This window comes from Bipolaris oryzae, assembly GCF_000523455.1.
Source record: "Bipolaris oryzae ATCC 44560 unplaced genomic scaffold scaffold_52, whole genome shotgun sequence".
NCBI lineage: Eukaryota > Fungi > Ascomycota > Dothideomycetes > Pleosporales > Pleosporaceae > Bipolaris > Bipolaris oryzae.
This window is the reverse complement of record NW_006911328.1, coordinates 77,180-104,206: the sequence shown is the minus strand read 5'-3', so window position 1 is coordinate 104,206 and position 27,027 is coordinate 77,180. Positions and strand designations below refer to the sequence as shown.

At 50.0% G+C, this 27,027-nt stretch overlaps 12 protein-coding genes across 12 annotated transcripts; 3 read left to right on the top strand and 9 right to left on the bottom strand.

The window, feature by feature from the left end:
- Positions 1 to 201: 201 nt before the first annotated feature.
- On the bottom strand, positions 202 to 1,386 carry COCMIDRAFT_25747 (uncharacterized protein; the record flags this gene model as incomplete). The annotated part of the gene is made up of 1 exon (XM_007689092.1): positions 202 to 1,386. One exon carries the CDS (start codon positions 1,384 to 1,386, stop codon positions 202 to 204), a length of 1,185 nt encoding a protein of 394 aa, XP_007687282.1.
- A 435-nt stretch (positions 1,387 to 1,821) lies between these two features.
- COCMIDRAFT_4708 (uncharacterized protein) lies at positions 1,822 to 2,304 on the top strand (the record flags this gene model as incomplete). Its single annotated transcript, XM_007689079.1, has 1 exon — positions 1,822 to 2,304. One exon carries the CDS (start codon positions 1,822 to 1,824, stop codon positions 2,302 to 2,304), a length of 483 nt encoding a protein of 160 aa, XP_007687269.1.
- A 2,529-nt stretch (positions 2,305 to 4,833) lies between these two features.
- On the top strand, positions 4,834 to 6,045 carry COCMIDRAFT_4707 (uncharacterized protein; the record flags this gene model as incomplete). The annotated part of the gene is made up of 1 exon (XM_007689078.1): positions 4,834 to 6,045. One exon carries the CDS (start codon positions 4,834 to 4,836, stop codon positions 6,043 to 6,045), a length of 1,212 nt encoding a protein of 403 aa, XP_007687268.1.
- Positions 6,046 to 6,479: 434 nt separating this feature from the next.
- Positions 6,480 to 6,852, top strand: COCMIDRAFT_93576 (uncharacterized protein; the record flags this gene model as incomplete). Its single annotated transcript, XM_007689122.1, has 2 exons — positions 6,480 to 6,650; positions 6,766 to 6,852. The coding sequence occupies 2 exons, from the start codon at positions 6,480 to 6,482 to the stop codon at positions 6,850 to 6,852; spliced, it is 258 nt and encodes an 85-aa protein (XP_007687312.1).
- An 873-nt stretch (positions 6,853 to 7,725) lies between these two features.
- On the bottom strand, positions 7,726 to 9,424 carry COCMIDRAFT_36159 (uncharacterized protein; the record flags this gene model as incomplete). The annotated part of the gene is made up of 2 exons (XM_007689105.1): positions 7,726 to 9,182; positions 9,295 to 9,424. The coding sequence occupies 2 exons, from the start codon at positions 9,422 to 9,424 to the stop codon at positions 7,726 to 7,728; spliced, it is 1,587 nt and encodes a 528-aa protein (XP_007687295.1).
- Positions 9,425 to 12,094: 2,670 nt separating this feature from the next.
- Positions 12,095 to 14,371, bottom strand: COCMIDRAFT_93470 (uncharacterized protein; the record flags this gene model as incomplete). The annotated part of the gene is made up of 3 exons (XM_007689121.1): positions 12,095 to 13,993; positions 14,041 to 14,167; positions 14,223 to 14,371. 3 exons carry the CDS (start codon positions 14,369 to 14,371, stop codon positions 12,095 to 12,097), a joined length of 2,175 nt encoding a protein of 724 aa, XP_007687311.1.
- Positions 14,372 to 14,870: 499 nt separating this feature from the next.
- Positions 14,871 to 17,288, bottom strand: COCMIDRAFT_93425 (glycoside hydrolase family 95 protein; the record flags this gene model as incomplete). Its single annotated transcript, XM_007689120.1, has 1 exon — positions 14,871 to 17,288. One exon carries the CDS (start codon positions 17,286 to 17,288, stop codon positions 14,871 to 14,873), a length of 2,418 nt encoding a protein of 805 aa, XP_007687310.1.
- A 739-nt stretch (positions 17,289 to 18,027) lies between these two features.
- COCMIDRAFT_36155 (glycoside hydrolase family 27 protein) lies at positions 18,028 to 19,356 on the bottom strand (the record flags this gene model as incomplete). Its single annotated transcript, XM_007689104.1, has 2 exons — positions 18,028 to 18,959; positions 19,005 to 19,356. The coding sequence occupies 2 exons, from the start codon at positions 19,354 to 19,356 to the stop codon at positions 18,028 to 18,030; spliced, it is 1,284 nt and encodes a 427-aa protein (XP_007687294.1).
- A 617-nt stretch (positions 19,357 to 19,973) lies between these two features.
- On the bottom strand, positions 19,974 to 21,817 carry COCMIDRAFT_25740 (uncharacterized protein; the record flags this gene model as incomplete). The annotated part of the gene is made up of 4 exons (XM_007689091.1): positions 19,974 to 20,721; positions 20,772 to 21,221; positions 21,273 to 21,667; positions 21,713 to 21,817. 4 exons carry the CDS (start codon positions 21,815 to 21,817, stop codon positions 19,974 to 19,976), a joined length of 1,698 nt encoding a protein of 565 aa, XP_007687281.1.
- A 266-nt stretch (positions 21,818 to 22,083) lies between these two features.
- COCMIDRAFT_93431 (uncharacterized protein) lies at positions 22,084 to 22,326 on the bottom strand (the record flags this gene model as incomplete). Its single annotated transcript, XM_007689119.1, has 1 exon — positions 22,084 to 22,326. A coding segment is annotated over one exon (243 nt), but the record flags the coding sequence as incomplete, so codon positions are not given.
- Positions 22,327 to 22,535: 209 nt separating this feature from the next.
- COCMIDRAFT_25739 (glycoside hydrolase family 51 protein) lies at positions 22,536 to 24,632 on the bottom strand (the record flags this gene model as incomplete). Its single annotated transcript, XM_007689090.1, has 2 exons — positions 22,536 to 24,443; positions 24,495 to 24,632. The coding sequence occupies 2 exons, from the start codon at positions 24,630 to 24,632 to the stop codon at positions 22,536 to 22,538; spliced, it is 2,046 nt and encodes a 681-aa protein (XP_007687280.1).
- Positions 24,633 to 25,734: 1,102 nt separating this feature from the next.
- COCMIDRAFT_25738 (uncharacterized protein) lies at positions 25,735 to 26,253 on the bottom strand (the record flags this gene model as incomplete). Its single annotated transcript, XM_007689089.1, has 1 exon — positions 25,735 to 26,253. The coding sequence occupies one exon, from the start codon at positions 26,251 to 26,253 to the stop codon at positions 25,735 to 25,737; it is 519 nt and encodes a 172-aa protein (XP_007687279.1).
- Between the last annotated feature and the right edge of the window lie 774 nt (positions 26,254 to 27,027).

Genomic DNA, 27,027 nt, shown 5'->3' with positions numbered 1-27,027 from the left:
CTAATGTGGTAATCTACCTTTGGCGCTGTTTTATATCTCTCTTTCACGTTAGTGCCATCCTTTTTACTCCAAGGTACAAAGGTATAGAGGAACTTTACATTCCACTCATAAATGACGATATAACTGTTTGAAATCTATCCTATTTACCAAAGCCATGGGGTCAAATGGCACTTGCCATCCCGGCGCGAGCAGGAACACTGCTTAGCCAGTCCGCATGCCTGCGAGTACCTCCTCCAGCGCCTTCTGGTACTGGATGAAGGTCAGCCGCCGCGTCTCCAGCCTTGCCAGCATGTCCCCCAACTCAACTCCATAACACCCGTATATTTCCTCCTCCCGTGCCTCCAGCAGGAAGGTATCCACTTCCCTGTCCAGCGCCTCGTCGCTGCGTGCATACGCCACCCACTCCCGGGCGATTTGCTGCACTTCCCTTGGCAGCAATTCCAATTGCTTAATCAAGGGCAGCGAGCCAAGCAACGGCAACTGCGCTCGACACATAGGGCATGTCGGATTGCCCGGTTTCTCATCGCCGTCCCATGGCTTCACCCAAGCTTGCAGACAGTCCTTACCTACGACATGGCCACAGGGTGTCTTAATTGGGACCTCCCCATCTTCCGCTGCTGCCTTGGCCAGTCCCTCCTGGCAGACGGGACAGTCTTTGCAATTTGGGCCTATCATTTCGTAGGCTATTGATGTCTGGGAGAGCTCCACCCTATCGTCTGTGTCAATCACGCTGGCTTCAACACAGCTTCCGCGGATCGTTCGTGCAAGGTTGCGCTCCTGTTGTGTGAGCCAGCCTACCAGCCCCACAGCTGCCTGCCATTCTTGTGACAGGGGTTCCATCCTATGATCCCAGCGAAGAAATCGGTACTGTTCCGGCAACAAGACCTCATCGCCGCCCGTTAGGTTGGCCCAGAAGTCACGACCTCCGTACCGTAGGCCGCCATCGCTCGGAAACGTGCTTCGTCCTTCACTGCTCTCCTTTAACAAGTATAGAACTCGCGCTGCTACCATGTCATGGTTTACCCCGACAAGCACCGCTTCCAGCAGCTCCCTGGACTCGGTTGCACAAACATCTTCGCGGGGAAGGGGGAAGATCTCCTTGTCGTGAGCCAAGTATCGAAGCTCTCGCTCACAATTCCTTACCCGGTGGATTGTCTTTAGATGGCGCTGCACTAGCTCGTCAGTCCACCATGCCGGCTTGCTGCTTTGCATTTCGGCTCCGAGAAACCTGTCCGTTAGAGACCTGGACAGCATCAATGCAGATTGCCAGAAACGGGGCATGAGACCGGGCCCCATGTTTTCAGTCTTACAGAATTTTATGAAAAATTCGCATTCTTTGCGAGTCTCTTCACAGTTGAGAAAAGTTTCCTCTTGTGAAACGTCCATTGTGGTTACTGTAAGTTGTCTTTTAGTCCGTAATTGTTGTCGTTTAGGTTGTATTATCTGTCTGTGTAATCCGGAACCCCTTGGAACAAAACTGAATTTGAATAGGTGATCTTTTTATGATTGTGTCTATACAATACACGGTCAAGTCGACGGTCTTTCGCGATGAGCGTAGATGCTCACCTTACATCGTAACATGCACTGTGTCACTGACTTGTTCCGGGTGGTCATTTCAACCGATCATCTCACCATTGTGATCTCAACACTACACTGACTGAATACACAGAGTCTTTGTGTCTCAGAATATTAAACTCTGACCTTTCTGATCTCCTCATCACCATTCTCTCAAGCATTAACAACCACAACTCACAAACAATATCACACTCACGCAACAAGAACTCACTTACAGTACAAGTCAAGTAATACTAGACCGCCAACATGGACCACGCTAAGTCAGCTCTCAGCCAGCCTCCTCACAGCAACGTCCCTTGCTCGGATCAATGCCAATTTCCAACGGTGGACAAGCCGCTCACCAACGAGTCAGGCAACGCAGACTCTAAACAGCCCTCCCAAGGCAAACCGGGCCTCACTCCCTCCGGCTCCAACCCTCGCTCTTCTGCTGGGCACTCCACAGCTACATCCAAGAATCAACGCCGCGCATTACGCTGCTGTCTCTGCCTGCAAGAGCTAATTATCACCTTCCTCACCGAGCACACCCAGCCCTCTCTCATCACCCTCCAGCCAACCAACCACCACAGCATCATGCAGCAGGCCGGCTCCCTGCTCGTATCCATGGAACATGCGTTGCGCGACCTGCAGCTCACCATCCCAGCCAAGTACCATACCTTGTGGCTTAAGCATCAGATGGATGGGTACACCAAGACTCTGGAGGCCCTGCGCGAATTCATGCGTGGAGGCTGAATTGGTCAGGCCGTGTCTTTGACATCGGTAAGTAAGTAGGTGGGCTCCCGCTTTCTTCGAGCACTGCCGGGTGGTGAATAGGGGGGAGGGGGATTGGAGAGCTGAGAGTTTTGTTGAGGCGATGTCACGGTACGATGACGATGGAGGAAATATGGGTACGACGTTTCACGCGCGGGTAAACAATCTATATCATAGAGATAGAAATCTCAAATTCACGTTTGTACAACGTTTCGCTTTCGCGCCGTTTTTTTTTCGTTGCGACCAGGATGTTTTCGTGTGTTTCTTTTTTTTCTATGCGCCCTTCTTTTTTTTGCTTTACTGCCTTGTGTCGTTTCTTCTTCTTTTTGGCCGCCACCGCCGCCCTTTCCAACATAGCTAGGGGAGGGGAAAGGGGGGGCGGGTTCTCCAAGTCTACCGGGGTATCGTGTTTCAGATGTCTTGTAGTTACACATAGAATAGAAAAGCCGGGGATGTAGGGGCCGACGCGGAAGCTTGCGAATATGCAAGAGAAAGGGGGGGTTGGGCGGATTGCACACGGTAAACAAACGGATCGACGTTGCGAGATGCTAGTCGTGTGGTGTTTTGGAGGGAGTGATGTCGTGGTTTTTAGGTTGAGCAAGTTGTTATGGTTATCGAAAGTTTATTGGCAGAGCTGCAGGGGTGGGGGGCGTGGGAGGCTGGCCCCCGCTTGGTAGACCTACAGGGTCTTGGACGTGCGCGGCCTAACTTGGTTTAGCTGCCGCGCCGCACCAAAGTCAGCGGATGCGCTGTTATGAGAACGACTTTTTGTGTTGATTCAACACTTCAGTGTGTTCCTTAGTAGTGCAGGTATATGGCCCTAGTTTTTGTTATGTAGGAGTTGTGTTTATTGATTTTGCATAATGTGACGAAACCACTAGTGAAATAATATCTGAACTTGCAACCAAGATTAAACTCTACGAATGAATGTTGATACACTGACTGATAGAACAATGTGTGAATCAGACATGATGAGGGATCTGTATGGGAAGTTTGACAAGATCAGTAGTCGATTAAGAGAAAAAGCCCCGTTTTTTTTGCATTTTGAGATATACTCTTATAATGCGATCTGTCGGGACTATCACTTAGTAAGGATAATAATCAATTGTTAGTTGTATTGTAACAAGATTTGCTTTCTTCTAGACATTCTGAGTGTAAAAATATATGTAAAAAGTTCTCACACTGAGATTCCTATCGCCTGGCATGAGCATATTTGTGTACGATGCAAACTAGACTCAAATTGTCTATCATGATTTGCAAAAATCGTCGGTCAGTAAGGAGATAGTCAGACAGACGATGCACAAATTTTTAGGCGTGCTACTTTCAACCTGAAAATAATAGGATATGGTATATTTCCAATCATCTTTGATAGTTCATCATAAAACATTAAATGTGGCTTGCTGATTTCCATCTGAGTAAAGAACACATCCCGACTTTGTTGCATTCGATGTAGCATCTTCCACATGTTCACCCTCTCTGCTTTCCATCTTGTTTCCAAGCAGTCACTCAGTGTATATTGTTTTTTTCCATGCGAAGAAAATACTTTCCAATACCTTATACAGAACCTGTATTGAAAACTATTCTGAAAAGGCACCAAGGGTAAGTTCGGGATTTGGGATAGTTCCAAGAACAACCGAACAAATGGAATCACAATCTGAATCCATGATCATATGCAAGCACCAACTAATGCAGTCATCAAGAGAAGCGCTGTGACGTAAGAAATCTAGTCATGTAAGCATTGCAATAGAACTGATGCGCACAACCTGAGATATGCCAGAAGTATCCGTGCTCCCTCATGTGTCGGTCCCATTTTCGCGTCAAGGCATGGCAATGCTCGTATCTCAGGAAGCCTAGAGCAAGCTGACACAACTAGTCGGTGCGTTTCATCTATCTCAACATCTTGGCAGCGCATCGCACATCACCCACCTCCTCGAAGCCAAGCATTCGCCAATCTGCGCTAAATCCGCCAAGCAAGTCGGAAATTGATGACAAGAGCGGGGGAAAACAAGGCTCTATGGCGTGATTAGGCGGTGATTGATGCGAAATAAATGGTCCTTCTATACCACCGTCATATCGTCGATAGAAGATGAAGCGCCTTCTATCCTGATCGATGATCAAAGTCGATCAGCAGACGATTGCAATATCTTACTACCCCATGAGTTGCGCCAAGTCCCATAGCTGTGCGATATCTCTATATTTGGTGTTACTTCAAATATGCAATTTCCAGCACAATACACCTGCCTCCTGCGGGAACACGATGCACGCGTGCTCGTTTGATTCTCACAAACATGGATGCATTTGCCTGCACATAGCTCGAGGTGAAGGGTGCATCGCGCTGCTTCTCCGCTTTCCGCTCGGAAACCCAATATGAAGAGCCAATAGCATTGCTACTATTACGCACATAGTGGCACAATTGCCGACATGAACAATACCGACAAACGCCCTTGCGTACCCAGCCACGTAGGTATATGCGCAGCCTTCGAACATCGTCACATTAGGCCTACAGTAACAATGAATGACTACTCTACGCCAAACGGCGTCAATCACGGCCGCCAAGAATTAGGAATCCAGCCTCGGCTGTACTCTATCAACAACCCGCCGTCATTGGAAGGCTTCAAGAAGCTAACAACAGAGTCTTCATCAATTGACTATCCGCTTGCAAGCACTATCAAGTCGCACGTGCCGATATATCATCTCCCCGATTATTCATCGTCGAGTCCAGAACAACTTGCTGCTCTACAGGACGAATGGTACCACATCCTGCTTTCAGGTCCCGGTGTCTTCGTCACCAAGAACCTCTACAAAGACACATCTCTGATCAATGACGTCAACAAAGTCTACTCGTCAATAATTGAAGAAGAGAAGCAAGCGTCCAGCCGACGCGGTGACCACTTTGCAGGCGCCGGCGCCAACGACCGCATCTGGAATTCACTATCCAAACACCGCCTCTTGGATGCAGCCTCATTTGTAAGATACTACTCCAATCCTTGGCTTCCATTGATATCCGAGGCATGGCTCGGTCCGTATCACCGCTTGACCGCACAAGTCAACATCGTGAAGCCCGGCGCCAAAGCTCAGATTTCGCACCGAGACTACCACATTGGATTCCAAGATAGCGAGTCATGCGCGAGATTTCCAAGAGTAGTGCAGGTTACGTCACAGTTTCTCACGCTGCAAGGTGCAGTTGCGCACTCGGATATGCCGGTTGAGAGCGGTCCGACGCGATTGTTGCCATTCAGTCAGAAGTTTGAGCAAGGGTATATGGCATATCGAATACCCGAGTTCCAGGACTTCTTTCTGGAGAACCATGTTTCGTTGCCATTGGAAAAAGGTGATGGGTTGTTCTTCAATCCTGCGCTGTTCCATGCTGCAGGTCAGAATGACTCTGCGGATATCATGCGCTCGGCGAACCTGCTGCAGATTTCATCGGCGTTTGGTAAGCCCATGGAATCGATTGACACATATCCTCTTGTTGAGAGTACTTGGGATGCGTTGTCAGAGATGTATGTGAAGAATGGGCTCAGTGACGAGGTTAAGGCGTTTGTTAGCGTTGTTGCAGAGGGGTATCCGTTTCCTACGAATCTTGATAAGAGAGTGCCACAGGCTGCGGGCATGGCTCCGACGAGCGAACAAGACTTAATCTTGAAGTGTCTGAAAGATCATGTTCCAAAGGAAGATGTGTTGTCACAGCTACAGAAGATGAAGGAAGATTCGAGGGCGTGAATTGTTTTGTAACCGCGTGTCGAGTCAAAATTGGATTCCATCTGCATTCATCACGGTATGACTGTATACTTAATCATAAACGGTAGAATACCAGAGTGCTCATATTTCAATATGTCATTCAATGTTGTAGTCGCAGAGGTATTCACTAAAATACCAAGTATACAACACATCCTACAATACAATCATACCCAACCAAAAGACATCCATGAGTATCATCAAACACAACACCCAACCCTCACTGTTCGCTGTACGTTTGGCATATCAAACATATCCAACTCCACCGTAAACATCATCTATTCATACCTACTCTATCTCCACCAACATTCAAAACATCTATTCCTCAAACTTCGAGCTTCAGACTCACCACATCCCTTGTCCCAAAGCCACCACAACATCAACCACACCAAGTCCAAAAGAAGCAAGAAGAAACAGCAATGTCCAACACAACCCCAGACACTCTCCTCAAACTCGCCTCTGAACTCTCTACACTCGGCACCACTCTCTCAGCCGCAGGCACCAAACTCGCCGCCGCAGCTGCGTGTCTAGAGCAAGAAGCAGCAAACATTGCTCTAGCCAATGCACAGAAATGGGGGGTAGATGTCCAGGTTCGTTACTAACTTCTTGCTTCACTCATTGCATAGCCTAGCACTCTAGGGTCTCTCTGGACTAGGGCTTGTCGGAGAGAAAGCGAGAGAAGAGCTGACAATTGGGGAATTCTAGGTTGCGGTTAGAGCGGGACCAGGAGTGTATCATGCGCAGGGAAAAGGGCAGGGACATGAGGTTGTTGTTAATGGGGTTAAGAAGTGAATTGCTATCTTGAGGAGGATGTAAAAGAAAGAAAGAAAAAACAGTAGTTTTGGACAAGGGGGAGCACAACGGGCAGAGGTGCGACTTGGGTGGGTGGGTGAGTGGGAAATATTCAATAGTACTCGATCATGCACTCGGTCTTCTTCAAACGAAAAAGGCAGTGTTGGGATACTTTGTTGGTATTTACATCTACTCATGTCGTCTGCATCACATGATCGCCCCTCTTGCCTCTTACCGCAATGTTCTAACCGTGTAAACGTTGATCCGCGTTTTGGCATCGGAAACCTCTTTGAGTCTAGTGGGAAAGTTTTATCTGATCATCTGATAAGATCCGACGTCGGACAAGCTCTCGGCCAATCATACTGCGTTTCTTTCCCGAACAATCTCCGCTGATCGTTCTAGCCATGTAATTTCACGTAATCGTGTAGTACAAACGCCTGATGTCAATGCCACAAAGAGCAATTATGGCGTGACTGCAACTCACAACCGGCGTCTCTTCGGTCCGTTCGATCAGCAATTCAGTAGGGAAAATGTCTCGGGGTACGATTTTTCTTATGCACGAATCACTCAAGAGCACGTGAAAGCAGCTGGAAGTCAAAAGTAAAGGTTACACGTAATACGTGAAGAGATGTATTCTCCTATTAGTCTATCATGTGATCATTGTAGTCTGATCAGTGTCGTGGTAAAATCCAGTAATGGAAAAGAAAATCAGTAAAAAGACCGCCCTGCCGTGATTCGTAATCTTTTTTTGCGACTGCTAATTCCATCACATGGGATGTACAGTCAATCATGATGATGACTCTGCAACGACCGATTCCGATAAAAGATGGCAGAATGATGGTCGTTGGAATCAAAAATGGAAGAAATTTAAGACTAGTTCTTCTCACAATCCAACATGGGATGGTCATCGGACTTTTTCATAGGAGTGGAAGACTTTCGGCGCCTCTCTTCTGCTTCCTGGACCAAGCGTGCATATGTACCATCGGATGGACGAGGCTTGATGGGACCCGGAGCATGCTGCAGAGTAGTGAGGATGCTGCTAGCATCTAGCTCCATAGCACTGTACATGCCGGGCTCCATAGTGAATGTGTTCTTTCGAGCATCTTCCTGCGCAAAGGTTGGAGGAACAGGCTTCAGTTGACGCCAATCCATTTGCGTGTCGACTCGCCCAACCAGCAGCTTGAAGGCATCACTGCAGCCAACAGTGTCTCCGCGACTCACGGGGCTGCTCATATCGATACTGGTAGAGGCCTTGGGCTCCATGGTTCCTAGCACAACACTCTTTGTTGAGTTGCGTCGAGAGTTGGGCGGTGTCGCTTCGCTGCGAAGCTGTGCAACTCTTTGGCACCAGGCGCGCTGCTCGGGGTTCGCCTGACAATCAGCACAGGAACCGGGACCGGTCACAGCCACATTTGACTTGACAGGTTCAGCAGAAGGGGCATTTGGAATGGGCGCCAGTGATGAGGTTGTATCGGCAGCTTCGGAACGCAAGCTTCTGCAGATGCAAGACTCTGGCTGGTCTGCGCAAAAACCACAATCGGGAAACTTTGCGTCTTCGGCTGAAGCGAGGAGTGCAGCCGGGTTGGCATCATGAGGCTTTTGTTTACTGAATGCAGCTGTAAAGTCTGTTTCGAATTCGCTGTGGTCGCGTGGCTTGCCGTCATCGGGCTCTCCATGGTCGGCGCGAAGAACACCTGTCATGGGGTCGACAGGACCTTGGAAAGCGGCGTCATTGGTCATCTCAGCTAGACAGGCGCAATGGTCCTTTGTGCACCGGTCGCATCCCAAGTCTGTTGGTTGAGGGCTAGGAACGAGAGCCTGGGCATTGAAGTCGGTATCGAAGGCCCTGCGGAGAGGAGTGTCATGGCGGGAGTAGGAGAAAGACATAGAAGGGGGTTGGCCAGCGACAGCTGACAGTCTGTCCTGCATATATTTGCAGGCTGCTCTCAACTCCTCAACTTCGTTGACTAGTCTTTGATTGTGATTTTTGAGGCTCTCGATTTCACCTTTGAATTGAACTCTCTCTCTCGCGTGGTCAGCATTAGCTTCCAAAAGTTGCCTAGAGACCTGATTCAACGACTCCTGCAGATCCAGGACGGTCCTCTGCTTGCGCTGGCGAAAGTTACGCTGCGACTGTCGGTTTTGGGCCTTGCGCTTCGACTCTGGCTCCTCGGTGGCAGGCTTGCGGCCGGGCTTGGGGCGTGGTGGGACGACATGGGTCTTGCTGAGCGGGCCCCCGCCAGTCTGGGGAGGGCCAACGGTGGTGTCGGATTCAGGAGACAACGTGGCGACGGAGTCGTGCACAGGGCCTGCGGGGCAGGGGACGAGGGCTGCCAGTCTGTCAGTACCAGTACATACCGTTAACTGTGGTGTTGTGCAGCCGACAGCCGCGGCAAACCGCGGGTGGGACAAGGGAAAAGCAATGGACGGGTGTACACTCACTTCGACTGGGTCGGCGGGAATCAGTATTTTCTACGAGCGCGGTGGGCGACTGAGGCGATACACCGGGTGAGTGGAAGGCGGTGGGCGAGGCAGTACGGCCAGCGGGTGTATTCAAGAAGTTGACGAGCATCTCTGTCTGGATAACAGCCACCTCTTGTTGGGCATAGGTCAGGTGCGGATTGACAGGTGCGCTGTTATCAGATGGATATCCTAGTTTATCAGATCGAGCCACCAAACCCCGAGTCCCGCCGAGCTCGGAGCGGAGCGGGAAAACTTACCGGCTGTCTGAGGCAGTGAGCCGAGCTGCACTGCACCACCAACACCATGTGCTAGATGAGTGCCGCTGCTGTCAACACCCTCGTCAAATCTCAGTCTGCCGAACACCATCTGCTGCTTAAGCAGCTCTGCATCCAACTCCCACTCGAAGTCCATGGCGATGCTGATGATTGCGAGTTGCGTCGCTGGATAGCAATGTACTGCCTGAGAGAAGACAGGCATTTGTCAGATACTGTTCACTTATATACTTCTGTATCCGCTCCCTTTCCCGGCACCTTCATACTAAGCAGTGACGGATCAAACTCCTGTGGTTCGGCAACGACCATGGATCCCACAGCTTGCCCATTGTTTTGTGCAGCCCTCGGCCTCAACACGCTGACATTCTCTTCAAACCCGATTTGTTATGTTCCATGGAAAAATTGAAGAAAAAACGTATCCGTTCCTCATCTAAAGGATGGAGCCCGCCTATATCAGGACCAACTTCCCTCATTATAGTCACGAGAGTCCCTTCCAATAATGGTCTCCCACTACAAGGTGCTCATTCTACTTGCGCAAGTCTCCATACTTTTTGGACATATTAACCTCCACCAATCGAATCAGCCACGGAGAGTATCCCACAGTCCTCCACCCCATAAGGAGCCAACAACTCTCTCTCATACTGCATGCGCAATTTGCAAGATTTTTGGTGTGGAAGCGAGGCGCTCTAGTTTATTCTACTAGCTCCAGTTGAGCGTACCTTGGCAAAGCAGTCTTATGAAACAGAGGCCCACCAAAAACCATAATCATTACCCAAAGCCAATATCGTGGCCCCTCGGCCTTCAAGATACACATCCTCGCTTGGCATCCTCAGTCTCAGAATCGCAAATTCCCCATGGTCCCTGCCCCCCGGACTCTTTACAACACCTGCAGGGCCCACCTTACAGCGCTCCTATCCATCCCGTGAGCCCCTACAGTGACTTCCTTGATCAGGCCGTGGAAATGCTATAGTGCATTTCATGATATCATGTTGATGATGCTCAAAGGCATTCTGCAACTTGATGCGTCGTGTAACCTTTGGTAGCTCGAATGAACAGAGCGAGAAAGCAGGGCGTTAGAGCCTGGCCGCGGAGCCCAAGGTTGGAAGAGGCCAATACGGCATATACCTGCTATTTTTTCGCCAGGGAAGTCGCATCTAATGCCGTGATGCCATCTTCTCCATTACAATCAAGGTTGACACCTTGTACACTTCGGGACGCTGAACATATGGCTCCACATCGACATAGTTTAGGATAGCAGTCAACCTTTTCGCATGTCTAGTAGCGTTTTGCCTGCGATGTGGGTGATGTATGTGTCCCTTCGCACTCGGTAGGATGAAGCTGCATGGTCCCATTCCGGGCTGGTCATTAAGGCCTTTGGATCCAACACATTGTTTGTAGTATACTCGATAGTCGGGAGGCTTCATTTGCAATCACATTACCGCGGAGCATGCCTATCCGATACCTGTGTAACCTTGTGAGCAGCTCCCATTTGGTCCAACATGACGATGTGGTTTCATTGCCTGGGGTCCTCCGCGTCCATACTCTAGCCTTGCGGACCACTAATCCGTGGCTTCATCAGAGAGATTAACAGCTAGCACCTCGGATGAATCCAGTCTTTGACCCCTTTGAAACATAGGCTGGAAGCTCCTCTATCTCACCAACAAGTCACTAAAGCCAAAGTGTCTCATTACGCAGCACCAACTTTGACGAGCGATATCCCGTATCTGGCTGTCGGCTGCGTGCTAAGCTGGGACCTTATGGGCCACTATAGTGGCATACTTGTCGTCACTCCAACCTTGCATCCCCAGATTTGACATCGATTCACGGCTAGAACTATCAAATAGAGAAATTGAACCATCACTTCTATCTCAATGCCCCCAAAAGGACCAATTATATCATCTCAAGTGTCCAACTTGCTATAGCCACCATGAACACAGTGTCTCCAACAACACCATAATCTATCAAATCTTTACCCTATCCCCAGACACCCTACTTACCCCTCTCCTACCATCCAATTCTACGCGAGCAGTCCATCCCCAGGTTCGAACACGGCGGAAAGTGGAGCCGATCAAAAACATGACTTCTCATCCGCCTTATCTCCATCAGTGCGTCACAAACTGGGAGAGAAGCGGTCCACAGTTCCAATGATTGGGTAACGAGTCAAGTCTGGGTTGGGGAAGCGAAGCCAAGGACTTCACCTTTGGACATATGATCTGCACTCATTCAAAATGCGCTAACCAGTTTCGAATAGGGCAGCCTTGTTTCCTTACGATGATTTTGCGGCGCTGGCGATGATGTCACGGTAGTGTTGAGCAATGAGAAAATTGGTTTGCACGACTCAGAGTCTGCGCCTGAATTTTTGCGCCGCACCAAATTAACATGGCAATAAATGCGTCTATCCAATCACACACCGAGCCCTCCTTCACCTCCTACCCTCCACCCAGAGCCTCGACCAAGGCGAGTACGCCTCACTACCAGACAAACAACTCAAAAAATGGTCCCAAATCTTAGGCACTGGCGCGGAAGACAACGCTGTTTCCGTGTCTCCACCTTATCGTCTCTCGCGCGTTCATGACGTGCAGCGCCCGCGCAAGAGCCTGTTCAGAGTATCCCTTGCCATCGACCATTTCGCGCTTGAGAGTCGACAGGTTGACTTGCCACCCGATCGGCATACGGCGCCGAAGTTCCTCTTCCACCTTGTTGACCTCATCCATGAGTTCCTTTGAACTCTGTCCTTCGCCCTGATTCACTGCATCCATGGTAGACGCAAGGAACAGGCGGATTGCTTCATCGACGTGAGACTCATCTGCTATGGGCGAGAGCGATAGCTTGGCTAGCGACTCCGTGATACGGATAATGGCTTCCAGTTGGCGCACCGTAATTGGGATGCTAGACCGTTGGTTGGCATTCACTTCGGAAGCGTGCACTTGTCGCCTGATGCTAACGAAGTGGCTCGAGAGTTTCTCCGCCGCTTCAGGCGAAAGACGAGGTGCGCACCGTTGCCGGCAGTAGGTGATGTAGCGCTTCATCTTTTCAATCGGTATCTCAGCTTGTACATTTTCTTCCACACCACGCCCGCCCATGGCGATGCCCATGACGTGCTTTGCTATCCGCTCGTCACGTCCACGGTCATGCTCGTCGCGCACAATGAAAATCATATCGAAACGCGACAGGATGGTGGTTTGGAAATCGATATTCTCACCAGGTGTCTTCATGTCGTCGTAACGTCCGAAAATCGGGTTGGCAGCCGCCAAAACTGATGTTCGCGAGTTGAGAATAGTTGTAATACCTGCTTTAGCAATGGAAATGGTTTGCTGCTCCATGGCTTCGTGGATAGCTACTCGGTCTTCGTCGCGCATCTTGTCGAACTCGTCGATACACACTACACCACCGTCTGCGAGAACCATAGCACCTCCTTCGAGGTAAAACTCGCGTGTGTTGTGATCGCGTTGCACTGAAGCAGTCAAACCAGCGGCTGAGGATCCTTTTCCGGATGTGTAAATAGCAATTGGCGACACTTTCTCGACAAACTTGAGCAACTGCGATTTGGCAGTACCTGGGTCACCAAGAAGAAGTACGTTGATGTCGCCACGAAGCTTCATTCCATCTGGTAGAATCTTCTTTGAACCACCCATTAGCAAGCAACAAATGGCCTTTTTGATATCCTGGTTTCCGTAGATGGAGGGCGCAATGCATCGTGAAAAGACCTCGTAGATGTCTGGTCTGCGGCTCATCTCCAGGAATTCTTGCTCTTCCTCCTCAGTAAAAACCGCGTTTCCCTTGGTTCCGTGATCGACTTCTGCGTGGATGCCGACAGCGCGTATGTAGGGATTGCGAATGGCTACCGCAGCGTTTCCTGCACGCTTGGAACCCTTTTGCTGGTAAATAGAAAAAATGCCCATGACGGAGCACCGTGTACCAGGAACAACGCGGTTGGCAAGATATCTGTCGGCAGAAATCATAATGTGGCGCGGAAGTTCGCCAACTGGGACCATATCAGGCGCTTCTTGCAGCTTGAGCACCTGCTGGTCGATGAACTGGCAGCGCTCGTGCATGACATAGTATGGGTCCAGCGGACACTGATCGCCGACCTCGCCTTCTCCCTTTTTCCTACTGCATGTTCTTGGAAGAGAGACCCCTGAGAAGCCGCCCGCTATAGGTAAGATCTCTTCATGCTGGCAATTGCGGCATCGAATAGCGAGGGCTGTGGCCTTGGAGGAAAGCGTGGATGCACCAATGATGATACCGGGTATGCGTACGAGCTGTGAGACGTTTGTAGCGGTGAGATCGCGGATAGAAAGCTCTGAAGCGTTGGAGTGAAGGAGCAATTGGTGCTGAGGGAGGGATATGTTCTTCTGTGAGGGGTAGACGATACGCTGTGTACATGTCTTGAGGGCGGCTTCAAACTGGCTAATGTCAATGCTTATATGAAGTAACAGAGAATACAACATACAAGAGGTATGATCTCAGCCGGGTTCTGTCTAAGGTCATGGGCCAGCTCGGGGCTGTAGCTGATGAGATGGGCAACGTCAATATCACAATAGTATTGCTTCAAGAGCACGTTCTCGCGTATTTGATCTCTAGAGACCATATCAGTCCCGCACTTGTTAATTCATAGCTGCTTCTTTTGTGTACCTGTAAACGAAGATATTGTCCAGAGTAAACTCCATGATAAAGTCCACCAATGCTCGTTGCACGCGCGAAGGCGCAGTATCGTCCTGAGGGCCATCAGATGCCTGGCTTCCGAAAAGGCTAATAGAAAATGGTGTCTGCCTGTCTGCCATTATCGTCGTGGGTCGTAAGTCGTTATGGTGTTTGTGTGTGAAGGTAGAGAGGGGCAGACAAAGCCGTCGTTAGGGGCGACGCGAATTGTGAAGTCGCGCTCGCGTTCTTGGTCTGAGCGCCCTCCATTTTGCAGCCGTCTTGGGCCTAGCGCTCCCCGCTCCAGCACCTTTTCTATCATAAATATCAGGTCTTGAATTCTAGTAAAACTCTCAATGCTTGCCGTTCTAAGCACAGCTTCCCCAATCGTGGTTTTCTCTTGATCTGGCTTGTCACGGTGAAGATTCGACCCATTTGGAACATCTACTCGGCATGCAAGAAGCACTTCAAGACCTGGCATATCGATATGGGCTATTGAGTAGATGTACTAAAAAACAAGCAATCTCATGTGTGTCGTTACTCATGAGTTTTACAATATATGGATATATACTATGGAGAAGTTGGAGTAATATCAAAAAAGGCAATTCGTAGTATGAAGCTGTGATTCAATAACCAAGCCACCTACGCCTTACGGAAATCAAATTCCCTAACATCCCCGGCCTTCGTCTCCAACCTCATCCGGCCATTAGAAAACCCTTCAGCTTGCCTAGCAGTAATTGTCGAATTGCCACTACCGCCGTACTTGAGCACAACCGGTCCACCAACTCTACTTTCCATCCTCATATGCACAAGCTTTCCATCCGCCCACTCGAGATCAAATACGAACCCCCCTCTCGCCGCAATCCCATTAACAGATCCATCATTCCATTCTTCTGGCAAAACAGGTAGCAGCCATACTTCTCTGACGCCCTTGTCGTCGACAACGTGCGATTGTAACAGGCCTTCTGCAACACCGCTTACGAAACCCAGATTACCATCGATCTGGAAAATGCCCTCATTGACATCCATCAAGTTGTTGAAAACACTCGTGTTGAAGAACTGAAAAGTATTTTCCGCAAGCGCAGTCCTATTCTGTAAACGAGCATACCAATTAATCGTCCACGCACGCGACCACCCCGTTCCCGCTCCGTTGTGAGATAAGCGGTCTTCGAGCGTAGCGGCCGCGGCGTTGAAGAGCTTAGCATCGTAGCCTGGGGCGCCGGGAGGAAGGATTTGGGTTCCTGGGTAGAGAGCGTAGAGATGGGAGACGTGGCGGTGGCCTGGCTCGGCTTGCTCGTAGTCTTGCATCCATTCCTGTAATGTGTCCGGGTAGCGCGTTGAATACCGGTACGGTGGGAGTTTGGATTGGGTGTCGCGGATGCGTGTTAGGAATGCAGAGTCTACGGTTGAGTTGGAGAGGGTGGCGATGGCGTTGAGGTAGTTTGTAAAGAGCTCGTTGAGGATTTCAATATCGCATGTGGGTGCCGTATCGAAGTTGTAAGACTTTCCGTCTGGGCCTACGTATGTGTTTTCTGGGGAAACAGATGGGTTGGTGACAAGATATTCGGTTCCGTTGGTCTTGTAGGGTTGAAGTGTGTCCAGGTAGAATTCAATAGCTTCGGATACAATGTGCAAGTTTGAAGCTAGGAAGCTTTTGTCGCCTGTGTACCAATAATGCTCAAGTATGTGAGTGACGAGCCACCCAGAAGATAGTGTCCAGTACGTAGCGGGTAGATACGTGTCGACAGGTGCCGTGTCCCCCCAAAGATCTGTGTTATGATGGCTCATCCACCCAGATGCATTGTACATCGCTTTAGCTGTGTGCGTGCCATCCTTGCGCATCAGTTCCAGAAGATCAAAGTACGGTTCATGTAGACTAGAGAGACTTGTAACCTCAGCGGGCCAGTAATTCATCTGGAGATTGATGTTAACAGTATATTTGGAGCCCCACAACGGGTCGAATTCTTTGTTCCAAATGCCCTGAAGGTTCGAGGGCAGATTACCAGCTCGAGAAGAAGCGATGAGCAGATAGCGTCCATAATTGTAGGCCAAGGCGACCAATCCAGGGTCATTCGCACCTTTGCGAGTCGCGTTTATTCGTGCATTAGTGGGTAAGCTGCTCGTCTGGAGATCCGGCCCATTCAGATTAAGCACACTGGCGTTGTAAAACGGCGCATAGTCCTCAATGTGGCGACGACGGAGCTCTTCGTAGGTATGTTGCCGAGCCTTTTGTATAGTGCTATCCACAGCAGCTCTAGTATCGTTGTGGCGATACGAAGTTGCAGCTGCAAGGAATGCAGTCGCTTCAGTAGCATTCTCCACGACGATGAATTCGCCGAGCGTCCTCACATGACCGTCCGACTCAACCGCCAGAGCAGTAGTAAACACCACTGGGTCGATACCGCCAGTTCCACCGGTCATGTATGTCCACCCGTTTTCGTTCCAATTCTGATCAGAAGCTTCGTTCAAACCGTCCTTAGGTCGATGTACACGTATCTGGAAAGATAGCTTCTCGTTTCCCGTTGCTTTCAAGCGGTGTACAAAAACATCGTCTGGCACCGACACGAACATCTCCCGCTCGTAGAGAGTATTGTTGACCTTAAACCGCACACCAGACAAAGCTGTGTCCAGGTTCAACCACCGTTCATACGTATTCTTGTCATATTTACTTGTACCATCGAAAGATATCTCCATATCTCCCAAGGTCTGGTAATTCCTGCATGTCTGCGGAGTGCCCATCATCCCTAAATTGGCCAACTTTTGCGCACCGGCAGCATCGCCTCGAGCAAGCAAATCTCGAACTTCTGAAACTGTTTGGGCTCCATTTTGGTTCACCCGATCTCGACGGCCTCCTGACCATATAGTTTCTTCGTTAAGTTGTATGCGTTCTTGTACCGGTATGCCATAAATCATTGCTCCGAGGCGGCCATTGCCAATCGGGAGAGCATCGGTCCAGGTACTCGATGCGACGGGAGACTTGTACCAGAGTCGAGTGCTGTTTTCTGCTGCTGTCAATGGCACGAAGCCAATAGCAGTAGCAAGAATTGCCGTTATCAGCATTGTCAGGGCCGAAATGTTATGGCCAAATACGGTCTGAACGAATGGGTTTTATACTTCATGTGACTCCACTATAGAGTCAAGATATGGTGTGCCAATACCCGACGAGATGGTGATCTGGAACCGTCCCCCACCTCATTGATGGACCGCATTTTGCCCGTGTACGTACGATGTACTGCTGACGAACTATGTAGGTCGTCGTTAGCGCAACGTCCCCCGCATTCCATTTTCAGACCTCCGACGCAGATCGTAGGCATAGTAAAGGTTCTTTTTCGTTGCATCGGGTTACATTCCGGAGTAGTCCCGAGGAACATAGTGTTGTATTTAGCCTCGGGGTAAAATGCTCCATCGTGGTCCGGGATCGATGAACAAGAGTAGACGCAGAGGCAGGGTTTGCACGCAGCCACCATGCTTGACCTCATTTCCTTTTATTCTTGAGGTATGTAGTCATGTAAAATTTTCGCCGTTTGTGATTGCGGTTTCGGTGAGGTTGATTGTGGCTTTCTGGTAGATTAGCTCCCATTAGAACACCCTGTCATGGGATCAAACAACCGTTCGCTATCGTTAGGTGTTGTATATGCTGTTTTCGTTTTCAATAACATGGCGATTTTTCAAGTGGAAGTACCTTGAAATGATAATCTACTTGAAGAGGTTGGGGCAATTGGAGAGATTGACGTCACGAAAACATGTCCCGCCAGCGCTAGTCCTGCACCCCACAAGAGCCGATCTTGTCCCTATTCTCTCAAAATATGGCCTGCAATCTCGAATAGTCAAAACGACTTGCCTTAACTAACCGGACCGCTATAGTGTCGTGTGCATCAACTGTCGTCTTGTATTTTCCCTTGAACTTCCCTAGCTTTTTTCCAGTCCATGAGTCAATAATTGTGTATGCCACATCAGGATCAAGTTCTGGAACCTCTGAAAAGTCGATGATCTTAGTTTGCTTAGTGTTCAACGTGTTCATAACAAACACGTGGACGCCCTTGGATGACAACCCGCTCCAATACTCAGCAGGGTGAGTCCGATTCCACGTAAGGTCTGGGTTCACGCCCCACTTGTATGGCTTAGCGGCGGGACCTACGAGTGGATCCTGGTTGAAATCAATGAGCTCTTTGTTGTTGAGAATCTCTAATATCTCTAGCTTGATGTTGTGAAGTGGTGTTCCAATGATAAGAGGCGACTTCAGGGCAGCCCACATTGCGAAGTGCGTACGGCTCTCCTGGTAGGTCAGCTCACCATTGCCCACTTGCAACATGTCCCAGTCACCGTGGCCCCAAAAGTCGGTACTGTTGATAAAGAATGATGCGTGGTTGAGAATAGGCATTATACCCCAGTCTCCATTCTGGAACTCTTCCCATCTAGGCCCAATGTCCCACCACATTCGCCAACTGTGGCCAGTCTCGTTGCCCCATTGATCAATATGGGCATTTCCCCATACGCACTGAGAGAACTGTATGGGGCGATTGGCAGCGAGTAATGCGTCTCCCATCCTTTTGTAACGAGTAAAGGTTTTGGAGGACCTCCAATCGTACCCATCTGGTACTGTAATTACTTCAGTTTCGGCATCACCAGTCCTTTGATCGCCAGCAGGAGGATCGGCCACCCAGTCATCTGGACTCCATCGGTATTTGTCCTGCCATTTTCGAGGGACAAAACAGTTGTCGTACTTCAGGTCTGCTTGTGGTTAGATATTTTTCTGACTGTCCGTGTCGCACCTACAATCAACGCCCCATTCTGCGAACGTCTCTGCATCTAATCTCTCGTTTCCCAAAGAGCCGGCGTATCCGGCACATGTTAATGTTCCCGAGTCACTGTAAATTCCGAATTTAAGTCCAAGCTTGTGGATCTCCTCCGCGGTGTGTTTGATGCCCTTGGGAAATTTGTTGTAGTCTGGTCTAATTCTCCCGGTAATATCATCGCGTTGATAATCTTTATCACTCCAACAGTCATCGATGTTCACATAGCTGTACCCGACATCCTTCAGACCAAGGGAGACCATAAGATTCCCTACTTCCACAAAGAGTGTCTCGTTGATGTCGCATCTATACACATTCCAGGAGCTCCATCCCATGGCAGGAAGACGCCCAATTTGTTCGCCTGGGGAAGATAGGGAGCGCGTGCCAAACAACGCGAGGTTGATGCGCAGTAACTTCGACGCCGCATCAAACATTTGGAAAAGCTGTCAAAATCTCTTGTTCCTAGAAAAGGTTTATAGAATTGAGGTTTTGAACTCGTATTTCGGACGATCTCCAGAGATCACAGTACCCCGCTGAGTAAGACGCGTAACCTTTTCAGCACGGGACACCGACCCCATGTTGCCTGAGAAATGGTGCTGCGGGCACTTCGTGTCAGCTGCACAATCACCACATGAATACGAGGGACGGCATACCTTAACCCTTTTGAAGAAAAGTACTGGTAGTAGAATAGCTTCAACCCCTCTCAAGCAATGACGTTATCTATGCACAGATATCGGCAATTCTATAATCTTTTTTGGTGGAGTTGCAAAAATTGGAATTGAGAAGTTGGTCATAGAGATTTTGAAGAGACTAGTAGGACGAATGAAGGTGTGGTTAGAAACACCGAGCACCGAGACTAACGTGAATTACGTCACAGATGGCATCCCACCACGAACCCCTCTCTGCGTCACAAACTACTATGACTACCTTTACATATCAAAGCATTAAAATTTCAGTGTTTCTGGCCATTTTGATGGCGGCCATGGTCATGGAAATGATCATGGTCATGTTCCTCCTCATCCTGCACCCGCGGCCATTCCGCCCAGTAGCCATCGTCCCACATTTCTTGCAGAGTCTCTTCCTTTTCATCGTCATCTAGCTTCTTGTCAAACATAACCTTTTCCCACTTCTTCATCTCACTGCGACTTAGCAAGCACGAGTCGAGCGCCTTGCTCATACCATCAACATCGAGCTTCTCGCCGATGAAAACCATCTCCTGGCGACGGTCTCCCCATTTGCCTTCAAAGTCGTTCTTGATAGCCTTTAGGGTATCTTCATCAGCACCCCAGTCCTCTTCAGACACACAGCAGAACCAAGGCATCTCAGATCCGAGTGTCAGCATTGCGCCGGCGGTGCTCCATGAACCCATCTGGTTAGGACGAGTTGCGAGCCAGAAGATACCTTTGCTGCGGTGAAGACCGCTGAAGTAAGGGCTGGTTCTTTTGTTTTCCAGAATCTGCTTGTCATCAATCGGAGGAGTATCGTCATCATTGCTTTCCTTGTCGGAATCATCTCCGGAAGTGCTGGCTTTGCCAGAATCAGATGATCCATCATTGCCATCTTCTTCGTCTTCGTCCTCTTCATCATCCACATCTTCTGCTTCGTCCTGTAGAAGAATGAACTTGCCCTCAATCAATCGGTAGAGCTTCAAAGGATCAAATGGCCTACGAGCGTGGTACACGAAAGACCCGATTCCATACCTTTGGAAAGAGGTAAGCAGTAATCACAATTTTCCTGGGGATCAACTCACTCTAGCGTTTCTGGTTTCGGCGCAACACGCTTCTTGCCATGGACATCCATCACAGTCATCTCGTGCAAACTCTTCAACCACCCGGCACTTGCGACTGCCTCACCAAAGTTGAAGACACCAGTGTTCAGCATCTCACGGACATCTACCTTGGAATATCTAGCTTCGATAAGCTTGGCGTTCGGGTTAAGCGACTTGATGTAGGCCTTGACGCGGCCCAGAGTTGCAGTATCGGCTCTATCAATCTTATTGACAATAATGACATTAGCGAACTCAATTTGATCAGCGAAGAGATCAGAGATGGTGCGCTGATCCTCGTCAGGAACCTCCTCTTTTCCGAAGCGATCCTGCAGGAACTCTGCAGTATCGAACTCAGAGAAGAAGCGAAAGGCATCCACGACAGTGACCATAGTATCCACAGTCGCAATTGTCTTCAATCCACCAATCTTTGCACTTCACTTCAAGTCAGCAGATTGAGCCGTGATAGTCACCTCGGCTACTTACACCTTAGCAAACACCTCCTTCTCATCCGGCTCCAACCCCTCCGCATCAAGCATAGCCTCAGTCAACTCAGTAGTAAACGTCTCAGCAACCTGCTGAGGCTCACTGATGCCAGAACTCTCAATCACAACATGGTCGAAACCCTGATCGCTCCATGCGAGACGAGCCAGCTCGACCAGCAGATCACTTCGAAGCGTGCAGCAGATGCAGCCGTTCTCCATCTGTATCATCTTCTCCTTGACGCGTACCTCACCATTGCTGTTTGGCTTATTACTAGATCGGCTTATGATGTTGGCATCGACGTTGACAGAGGCCATATCATTCACAATAACGGCGATGCGCAATCCATGGTCTGGTGACTTGAGGATATGTCGTAGGAGGGTCGTTTTCCCGCTACCCTGACCATTATAAGCATGATTCAAACTCTTCCTGAGGATACTTACTAGGAAACCAGAGAGAATGGTAACTGGGAGTGGCTTTCGCTCACTGGCCTTGTTCTTTGGCTTCATCTCCGCACCACCCGTCTTTCTGCGCTTTGCTGGTGACATTGAGTTTTCCTTTGGATCATGGAAAGTATTTGAAGGTTCTGAGCGTTTGTATTCTCTCTGGATTGATTTTTTTATATCTGCTTCTTCGTCCTTGTGCGTTGGACCAATTGAGCACCTCGATGGTCAGGTCACATCAGCACCAAAGACACGCATCTTATTCGTCGAGAGTTCAGAAACACGTTAAAAGGGTAATCACTATGCTGTTTGGAGTATACCGTGCTCATATTGGGTTTGAGAGCGGACGCAGGACTTCAAGCGAGCGGTGGTCATTGGCTCCGCCTTGGTAGAAAGATGAATTCGGTCCTTATTGGACTTGTCGTCTCTAACTCTGTATACTCCAAAGGCCTAAAAGCACTTACTTGGATGCTCTTTTTCATTACTGCATCAATTTCCCAGATAAGAGTATTTATGTTGCAATGATTAGTATCACTTGCTACTCCAATATAGTCTTTGTTCTCGGAAATACATGTATTCTGAATCCAAGATTTGATTGGAAGCCATCTGCACGCAACTTAATCTAACTTGCATGGCACCAGGAAATAGTAACCAAATTCCCGGGGGGAAGACTGACGAGTCAGGAGTGCAGATCAAATGCGGCGCCATCAGGTCCCCTACCACATTAAAAGCAATTCATCAGTGGACGTAAATTGCAAAGCAAAAAAAACATTATTTTATTTCTTCATTATCTTCATCAAAGTCTCGATGGCTTCGCATAAAGCTACGACAACCTTCTCCGATACTTCGCAGTCCCATTACCACCCCCAACATCCGTATCCAACACCGCAACACTAAGCTCCGGCATAACAAAGCGGAACACGCCATCACCCCCAGCCGTGAGGATAACATTAGTAGTATTAACAATGTTAACCCCGGTAAACGGATCATTGTACATGTACGGATCACCCACGGAGTTAGTAAGAAGCGTAAGATTCGCCTTCGCACCTGCTGCAACACCGTCGAAATGGACGGAAACAGGTACATCAGCGCTGTTGGTAGTGTTGTACACAGCGCCCTTCCAGACGCGAGCGCCGCCACGGTTCTCGTCGATGCCGGCACCCCAGTAGAGCGGGCCGTAGGACGTGTTGGAAGAAGTAGGCAGAGTGTGGGAGATGGGGTGGTGAGCGAACAAGCTCCAGCAGTACCAGGTTACAGCCTTAGTAGTGCGGTTTGGATCGGCGTCGTACTGGAGGAGGGTAATGGGCCACTGGAAGCGGTTGTTGTTCTTCATGACGGGGGCGTAGAAAGTACCCGGGATGCGGTCCGAGTTGCGTTCGTAGCCGATGAGGGAGACGGCTTCGCCGACGGCGCCGATCCACCAGGGGAAGGGGTAGAGTTGGCCTTTCCAACGGATGCCACCGTTGACGTGAGTGGCGGCGACTTCGCCGACGATGTGGCCGGCGTCGTTGTCGAAGCGGTTGAATTCGTAGACGAGCTCGTCGGGCTCGCGGTAGGGGTGGTAGTCGCCGAGAGCGTCGAAGGGGAGGATCTGGCCGTTCTTCTCGTTGGGACCGTAGAGAGGAGGTGTGCCGCCGGGGTCGCTGGAGGCGGCGGAGGAAATGACGGTCATGTGCGGATAGGCCTTGCGGATGGCGTTGTAGAACTTGGGGAAACGGTAGGCGCGGTAGGATTCCCAGCCGCCGGGGAAACCAGCAAGCCAGTCCTCGTTACCGACTTCAACGTAGTTGAGCTCGAAAGGCTCGGGGTGACCGAGCTCGGCGCGGCGGGCACCCCAGGTGGAGTTTGCGGGTCCAGTCACGAATTCAATCTCGTTGAGTGCGTCTTCGATGTAGGCGTCAAGATCTTCCTGGGGAGTAACACCGCCATCAAGAGCAAGACCGGCCCAGACACCCAGAACAATCTGGAGATCCATGTCCTCTGCCCACTCGAGGTACTCCATGAGACCGAGACCGTGGGTTTGCTGGTATCCCCATACACCCTGGAAACCAGGACGGTAGCGGAGAGGACCAAGAGAATCTTTCCAGTCCCACCACGAGTCGTTTCGGAGACCCTCGAGCATGTTGCCACCGGGGAAACGAAGGAAGTGGGGGTTCATGTCGGCAAGAGCCTCCGCAAGATCGATACGAAGACCATTCTTGCGGCCCTTGTAGGTAGGTGGGAAGAGGGAGATGAGGTTGAAGTCAAGTGCGCGTGCTGCGGCACCGTCAAAAGTGATAGCAAGGGTGTTGTTGGAGTTGGGAGCAGCCTTTTCTGGGACAAGCTCAAAAGTGTGCTCGGTCCAGTCATCTGCAACACACTTGGATTCGATTTCGACGGAGCCGAATACTTCGTCTGTGAGATTGGATTGAAGGGACGCGGTGAAGACACCGTCGTATTCTCCCTTGACCCAGAACGATCCAGTGTAGGTCTGTGGACGGACGTCCATACCCCAGTAACCGTCGTTCTTGAAACCAATTACATCAGCGCCGGAAGTACCATTGCCAACTGATACTCGCATCGAGGCTGGAAGCTGCTTGGAAAGTGGCTGGTCCAAGAACTGAATACTGAGGCCAGCATTGTTGATGGGGAAGTAGTGGGCGGTGGATACGCTGTAGTTCTTGCTGAATTGAAATGCACGGTTTTGAATCAATTCAGCGTAGATACCACCATCACCAGAGTTGTTGATGTCCTGGAGTATCAATTAGTCGGAGTTGTGGTGATTGAGATGCAAGCAAAATACCTCATGGAGGAAGCCATATCCATACGGATGTCCATGCTTGCCGGTCTGGTTGCCGCCAGAGGAATGCACGACAATGTCTGCCGCGAGCGCAGTAGTAGCGCAAGCAGCAGCAGCTACGAAGCCCTTGAGAAGCACCATCTTCGCGATCAGAAGACTGGCAGATTGCTGGCCGTGACAGTAGAAAATTTCCACTGCAGCAGCGTCTTCATCTTATAGTCGGTCGCCAAAGATCCGGTAAAGTGACCATTTCCCGGAAGACGGGCGTGGTAAAGGACGCTAGCCCTTGGCAACAGGATGAATATAGGCAGATCTTCATGGCGGCCTTAGTGTACATTCCAGTCGTCATGACATTTTCCGGCTCCATGGCGTATATGCACGAGCGGCTGGAAAATTGGCCGGCGGTTATTGGAGGATCTGCTGGCTCGCGAACGGAAGAAATGGATGAAGTCGAGTACTAGTTCCTGGCGATCCATGTCGGGGGATGCAACGCCCCCTCTTGAGTGACGTGACCCTGCGCCGCCCTTCTTGGCTGGCAGTATACACCGATGTCGTTGAGGACGTGAAATTTGCGCACTACTATATTAACAGGAACAGGCGACTGGGCATGGGTTCGATGTATATAGTACACATGAGGCTGAGTGACAATGATGTGCTGTGTGTATGTAAGTGAGAAGAGCATGGGCAAGGATGTCCCCACACATGCCGAGGCTACGGGCGGAGAGAAACTGGGGAACAAGAGCTGGGGTTTCTCCTCTTCCGCCTCCGCCTCCTCCGCCCTGTTGGCCTGACCGTCGCCGGTTAAAATGCTTCTTTAGTGCTAGCCATAAGACCGTTGCCGAGTGCTCAAGAAAGTTTGGCGCCGAGAAATCACCTCTTGCTTTGAGCTTAGGAAGAACTGCTATACCCAAAAGCTGCGTCTTGTTCGGGGCAACATGGTCCGTGGCCGAAAAAAAGACCTCTCGTACTAAAGTCGTGGTAACGACGGCGTCATGGCGTAAGCATTTGATACCCTTTGTACAGTAAAGAGGCTACAACAGCAATGTCGCGCATGTGAAGAGGACATGAACTCATGAGACGACGCACTGTCAAAGTGCGTGCAATGTTGGATTTACCCCAGGTATCCACTAAAAATCCAAACGCCAATGCGCAACCCCAATATCCGTATTCACAAATAAGTTCTTAAAAACACCATATCCTCCCGGGACTACCATTCTCATCCTTCTATGACATGGGTATATCGTCACCGGAATGGGTTCGCGTCTTGTGCACTGTCTCGCTTTGTCGGACTCTCCTTCTCAACGTACGTTGCTGTACCGCTCGCGCTGACGACGATACATCCAAGTACCTCGCTTTCCCTAACTTCTATTCCAACCACAGCATTGGCGCCCTTGTTTATTGCTTCGCTGACAAGCCTCTCAATTGCCTGGTCGCGGGCCTGGTATATGATGCTCGTTATCGTCTTTGGCTCTCCCCAGCTGCTGCTGAAGTTGGAGGCAATGTTCTTGATGAAAGATTTTGTGTCTTTGCGCGCCACCGACGTGGTGCCGTGTACTGCGCCGACAGTGCTAATGATGCGGTAGCCGGCCAATGTTGGCGACGTCGATGTAAGGAGAGCCTGAGTGCGACTTTGAGGTGCTTCGGCTTCTGATGTGAGAGGTGCTGGAGGCGCGACTTGTGGTGCCGCGACTTTTGAATGAGGGTGCCAGCTTGGTAACCGGTTTGGCGGGACCATCATGGTCGATCGACGGTTTGTCAACATGTTGGTTGGTTGGTTGGTTTGATGTGTGTGTGTGTTGGAGTTGTTTAATTGAAACGAGTGCTAATAGATGATGATAGACGACGATGTAGATGTAGAGTGAATGAATGAACTGGGCTGTGGGCCATGGGACGCGACCATCAACGAATATATCTGCACGCGTCTACCTGTCTACATCACGATACTGGTCGGCTTGCGAAACGTTCTAAACTCGTGCCTTGGCTCGCGGGCTCCTGTGGGCTCGTCTTCCGCACGTCTAAGCCACCATGATAGAAACCAACACGGCCCAGGATGCCTTGCAACAAAAATTTTGCCTAGAGCGGAAATTGGCACCGCCTCTAGCGAGCAGGTTCAGACAGGAAACACGCGGAGTGGTGTTCCGCTCTCTACGTCACATAGTAGTTTTGGTAAGTAGAGTCGAGATGCTGAAACGCGGAGTGTCGCGGCGCTGGGTCTGAGGTTTTGGGGCCATCGCTGATACATGGATGACACTTCTAACACGCCCTGTCATAATCTGCAACTTAACCACACAGCGATAGGGATTCGCTGAGCTACCGCCGACATACCAGCGACGCCCACGTGGAGCGTATCAGAGAGGCTGTAGCAATCGCTGGTGAAAATCCAGTTCACGAAACAGTATCAAGAACTGCATGTCATTTGCATACAACTGCAGTTGGAACAAGAAGGAAGACTGGCCAAGAGAGACAAGGCTCATAGCAAAGCAACTCTTATCATCTTGGGATTTATGCACCCATCATCTCTCAGGAACGACAACGA